The sequence below is a fragment of the Monopterus albus genome, unplaced genomic scaffold (genome assembly GCF_001952655.1).
Source record: "Monopterus albus unplaced genomic scaffold, M_albus_1.0 scaffold170.1, whole genome shotgun sequence".
Taxonomy (NCBI): domain Eukaryota; kingdom Metazoa; phylum Chordata; class Actinopteri; order Synbranchiformes; family Synbranchidae; genus Monopterus; species Monopterus albus.
In genome coordinates this window covers 135,981-141,636 of record NW_018128050.1, presented here as the reverse complement: position 1 = coordinate 141,636, position 5,656 = coordinate 135,981, and the positions used below count along the sequence as shown (strand labels likewise).

Here is a 5,656-nt window from a genome sequence, read left to right as displayed (position 1 = left end):
GACACTCCACATTAACCCCGTGAACTGTAATGTTTTTTCCATGATTGTTTGTGTAGCTAAGAGTTGAGTTTAGCTGCTGCTCCTGCAGGTATGTGACACATCTGATGAAGAGGATCCAGAGGGGACCAGTCAGGGGAATCTCCATCAAGCTGCAGGAGGAGGAGAGAGAGAGGAGGGACAACTATGTACCAGAGGTCAGTGAACACATCACCACACAGTTCTTAGCGGTGTTCTCACAGACCGTTGTCCTGTTGCCTTTCACAGATGCATCTCAATAAATTAGAACATCGTGGAGAAGTCCATTTATTTCAGAAATTCAACTCAAATAGTGAATTACCTTTACAGGTGTTTTGAGTTGACTAGCTGAGTGGCATGTCACCATATTCTAATTTACTGAGATAGTGAATTGGTGGGTTTTTGTTAAATGGGAGCCAAAATCATCACAATTAAAAGACCCAACGGCTTAAACTACTTAAGTTTGTGTGCACTGAATTTATATAATACACGAGTTTCACTATTTGAGTTGAATTACTGAAATAAATGGACTTTTGCATGATATTCTAATTTATTGAGATGCACCTGTATGGCTGAACTTGGACAGACCTGGGGTAAATTCCAGTTCCCTTATTGATTGCTGTTTGTGATGTGCCTTCAGTGACCAGACAGGTGACAGGCTCACCTCGTGTCAGTTAGTCCTGCAGCCCAACTGTGCACTGAGCCCACAGCTCCGTCTCAGGTCTCTCGGTCAGAGAAGCATCAGGAATGTGTGTTTGGTGTATCTATTGTGTTTGCGCGTGTTGCTGCTGTTGGCGTCTCCTGTATCGAAAGTGATCATGGTGTGTGTGTTGCCAGGTCATTGATAGTACAGGAACAACAACCTGAGAGCGTTTTCCCGTGTTCGGAGGATTTTCTGTTCCTTTTGAACCCTGGTGCACTCAGACAGGACCTCGCAGTGCATCTGAGCCTGATGGCCGCTCGGCTCTTGTAAAGCAGAACTTCGATAATCGATTTTTGTTTGGGCCTGTTTTGACAACTCTCATTTCTGGCACAGAGTTTGGGTAAAGAGCTGGAACAGTTGGCTGATAGAGAGTCATCTACTTGAATCGGTTTTAGCTGTTGCTCAGACAAAACTTGGGATTATTATTTACTGTGAGTGTCTTTATACATGGACCCATAATTATCGACAGCCCTGGAAAACAAACATTGTGGAGTTACTGTGCAGAAATCAGCAGAAAATGAGGGAGTGTGAGGAAGTGTTGCATTCACTGCTCACAGATCTGTCTCTTGGTAAGTGTTTTTATCTGTGTCAGGAAACAGCAGTGGGACAGAGAGTTGTCCTCCTGCAGCATTACAAGCCTCATGCTTAACACAGTTCGTGTTCTGTGTCTTGACTGGCACAGAAGTGTTTGCTGTCATTTCATAAAACAAATATTTTATTTACCTCAAATGCATTTTCTCTATTAACTAATTAACCCTCAAACGTCAGGAAGCTGACAAATGCTCCTCACAGGTTCTCAGATGTTCACTTTCCTGTGATGGTTAGAAAGCTGAGCAGCTTAAGAAATAACTTTGACAATTATCCAAATAATTTCAGATGAACTCTGCCACTCAGTGAATGGTTGCTGCGCTGGCTCCTTGTTTTTATTGTTCAGTCAACCCACTTGTCTGTTTCCTGGTCAGTGACCGTCACAGTGCTACTGAAATGTTCATTGGCAGATGGTGAGAAAAAAGCGGCGTGTGACTGCAGCTGAACCTGCTGCTCATCTCTTTGTTGACAGTGAAGGGCTGTGACAGGTGGTTAATGTGTCTCTGCTTCCTGTTTGTCCATCTGTATAGGTGTCTGCTCTGGACCAGGAGCTGATTGAAGTTGATCCCGACACCAAGGAGATGCTGAAGCTGCTGGTGAGTACGAGCGACTGCTACTGGCTGCTGCCACTTCATCCCAGTAATAAGGTGCAGTGAGACAGGCTGACCCAGAGCAGGTTCAGGTGAAGCAGAGTGTGACCCGGTTGGTGCAGGTGTGTCACCATCTGTGACGCTGCTGCTTGTCTGACTGTGTGGGTCTGTTCAGACCGGGTCTCTTTATTGAAAATTGTAAAAGAATATGACAAAATACTGTAAGTCAGAGTGCAGAGGTTTCCAGTATCTTGACAGTGGATCCAGTTTGTGGTTAACATCAGCAGTCACTTTCTGCCAGTCCCTGAGATCCGCATGTCGACCGTGGGAACATGCAGCTAGTGCTGTGCAACAAAATGTACTTGCTGGTCATAAATAAGGGTGCTTTCACACCTACAGCGTTTAGTTTGATTGAATCGAACTAGAGTTTGTTTTCCCTCTTGGTGTGGTTCGTTTTGTCTGGTGTGAACACGGTAATCGCACTCGAGTGTGCACCAAAACAACCGCACCGAGACCCCCAAAATGAGGTGGTCTCGATCCGCATCATCTAGCGAACTCTGGTGCAGTCCTCCTGGTGAGAACGCGTACAGAACCAAAACGGGACCAAAGGCCGTGAACCACATAATTTGAGGGCATTGGATTATGGGTAGATTAAATGCAAGTAACATAATACAAAATAACCAGGGTGAGGCCCAACCCGCGTATGTTGACCTCCATCCTCTCTCCTCACAGAAACGTGGACTTTCTTCCTTTATTTACTTTTTCTGTTCTTGCGGCAGACACATCTGACCAATAAGCGGAGAGAACGTTCTTGCGTAGTTTTACGTGACGTGTTTTGGTGCACTTGGATTTTTCTGTGTGTGAAACGAAACCAAACCAAGGAGACATTGCTACATGTTTACAAACTCGTCAACTGATTCGGACCAAAGCAAACGAATTAAGGTGTGAAAGCACCCTAAAAGATTGGTCACCAGAGATTTGCTCTGTGCTGTTGAAGTCAGACCAATGTGTCCTCTGCTCCACAGGACTTTGGCAGTCTGTCCAACCTGCAGGTCACCCAGCCCACCGTCGGCATGAACTTCAAGCAGCCCCGTGGAGTCTAGTCTGTAAAGTATCTTCCTAATAAAACCCTCTGGGACAAAAACACTGGACTGTGCAGGACTCATGATTTCACTTTGACGTGTTTCAACCTTCACTGTGTTCACTGTGTGCCACAATAGACAAGGACCGTGCTGACCTTGACATCCACGATACTATCAGATTGGTGTGATACATTTAAGTAGATTTTATTGATACTATGCAGTGCAAGGGAAATAAAAAAGATTCTTACTGTGTGTTTGGGAGTGAAAGTCCTGTTCCTGTGTCTGCTCCATGTCATCCTGGCTTGCTGAGGCTCTGGACTCTCGCACTAATGTTAAAAATCCTCCTGCTGTCTGATGTGAAAAGTGACATAGTGCAGGCCTTTGCGTCTTTATACACATGACACAAACTAATTTCTAATGGGCACCGTGTTCGGATTTGAGTCATTTTAACAGAAGCCAATGGAGCTCAGAGCCTAAAGTCCAGTTCAGGATTCTGCTGAACTTTTCTACCTGAGGTGTTGAGTTTTCTCAGCTGTTCCTTTGAGACAGTGAAGCAACACGCTCATACCTGTTTTATTAAAGCAGCTCCTGCAACCAAATGACAGCACACCAGTGCTTTGGGATATGAAATACTATTAATATTTGATTAATAAATCCTCTGGCACTTCTTTATGCTGCTGCTGTGCTTCTTGTCTCAGGTTCTTCTCGCAGCCTTCAGCAGGTGGTTGGCCGTGTCCATAATGCAGCGCTGCTCTGAATGAAAGTGAATCCCTGCTCGGTTGTATTTTATTCCCTCTGTGCTTCTTCTCTGCTTCCAGGAAGTGAATCTCTGTGTCCTGTTGTGTTTGCCTTGAAGTGGTAAGTGAAATGCTGTTGTTGAGGAGCTGTGTAGTGAACTGCAGCTGTGTCCCTGGAAAGAGAAGCACCTTACTGTGGGTTGGATCTAATGCCACCTGTCGCTGCTGCTGTTGCCCAGCTCAGACCTGCAGTTTCTCTTCCAACAAGACATCCATCCATTATCTATACCGCTCATTCCTGACTAGGATCATGGGAGGCTGGAACCAAGCCCAGCTTGAAACTGGGAGAGAGGCGGGGTCCACCCTAGACGGGTCATCAGCCTGTCCCAGGGCTGACATGTAAACAAACAACCACACACACTCCTAGGGGCAGTTTAGAGTCACCAGTCAACCTAAGCTGTATGTCTTTGGACTGTGGGAGGTAGCTGGTGAACCCACAATGGCACTCATTTGTGGAGGCACTCCCCACTGCGTAAAAGGTTTGCACCACACTCCCTGTCACTGCATGTGAGCAGCAGCAGCTGTAGTTGTGAGGATACAAACATTCAGAGGGTTCGTGTCTTCCTGAGGGAAAGCCCTCATCAAAAGATGCACAGTGGTGTTACAACAGGATCCACACACAAAGAAATGAACAAATGATCAAACACTCACATGCTCTTGGATAAACACTGTGGCCCTGGAGCATATATTTGGATTGAAGCCTGCCTACAGTCGACCTCATGGTGGCGCTAGAGGAAAATTCAGTGGCTCACCAACCCAGCAGGAGTCGGCCTCAGGAGCCCACGAATGTGTCACAGCAGCTGAACTCCAACAGCAGAGGGAGGAACGTGGAGTCCCGGCCAGGATCCTCCAGCACATTCTTCATTTCCCACCGGCCTGGATCAGTTTCCTGAGCCGAGTATCAGCCGGCAGAGTTCAGACACCACTCACACACACTGAGCCACCACGGTGAGACAATGAGCTGCCCACCGGCCTCCCGATTTGACCGGCAGCCAGTTTTCTGCTTTTCCACTGTTCACTCATGCTGTTGTCTTCTTCATCCCAGGCAAAGTTCCTGACCCAGGATCAGATTAATGGTGAGACTCACATATATTCTACACTGCTGCTGGGAGGAGACACCGGGCTGGAGTGAATTACTGCTAGCGGGGTGTGTTAGTGGAATAAAACAACCACTTGTACATCTCTTTTAGTGCAGTGGGCTTCTTGGCAGTGCAGGGAACAAATGCAGGAGCTTTCACAGGATGGTTTCTCTGTGACATACCAGGGCAGTGGTGTTTTTAACCTGACAGCAGAATTCCCAGTACAAAGCAGCACTTGGTCTTGTTCAAGCTGAGCAGGTTCACACAGTGATCTGCTCATGTGATTGGTTTATTGTCTGTGTGAGGTTTGAGCCTTATGAATTTATTGCTTCTGCTTGAATGGACAGAGGAGTCACTGCTGACTTAGAACTATATCATAATTTTTATTTATGTTTTGAGTTTAATGGCAGGAACAGATTTATTTTAAGTTTAAAGGCTTTAAATAAAATAGCTCTATTCCAAAATACAGTACAATATGCTGTTGCATTCCGGTACTTTTAACCATGCTAACTCTGAGAGACGAAGCAGTCCAAGTAACTTCAAAACAGTGCTGATTTATTCAATGAACACAGGTAAAAATTAACATTACACGCTCAGGTATCTTGCACCTCCAACATGCACGCAGGCAGCTGAAAGATGAAAGACCCTGAACCACAACAGGCCTATACATTATATCACTTCGAGCTAACCCCATTCTACAAGGAGAGATGCCAAACCGTGGCGTCTCCCGGTGCCAGCTTTGCAGCTGGCCAGAGCAGTAGCCAAAACATGAGGAAAATCAATGTGTGAATGTCTGTTGATT

The 5,656-nt window shown here is 46.0% G+C and overlaps 1 protein-coding gene across 3 annotated transcripts in view; it reads left to right on the top strand.

Annotated features, from left to right (window-relative positions):
* The window catches only part of zgc:114188 (40S ribosomal protein S17-like), a 4,511-nt gene extending 1,464 nt beyond the window's left edge, over window positions 1-3,047 (top strand). For all 3 annotated transcript variants that reach the window (XM_020615826.1, XM_020615827.1, XM_020615825.1), the window contains exons 3-5: window positions 89-194; window positions 1,837-1,902; window positions 2,922-3,047. In XM_020615826.1, the coding sequence (XP_020471482.1) occupies window positions 89-194; window positions 1,837-1,902; window positions 2,922-2,999 (250 nt within the window). In that variant the 3' untranslated portion in view covers window positions 3,000-3,047. The remainder of the gene's footprint in view (window positions 1-88; window positions 195-1,836; window positions 1,903-2,921) is intronic.
* The last annotated feature ends 2,609 nt before the right edge of the window (window positions 3,048-5,656 follow it).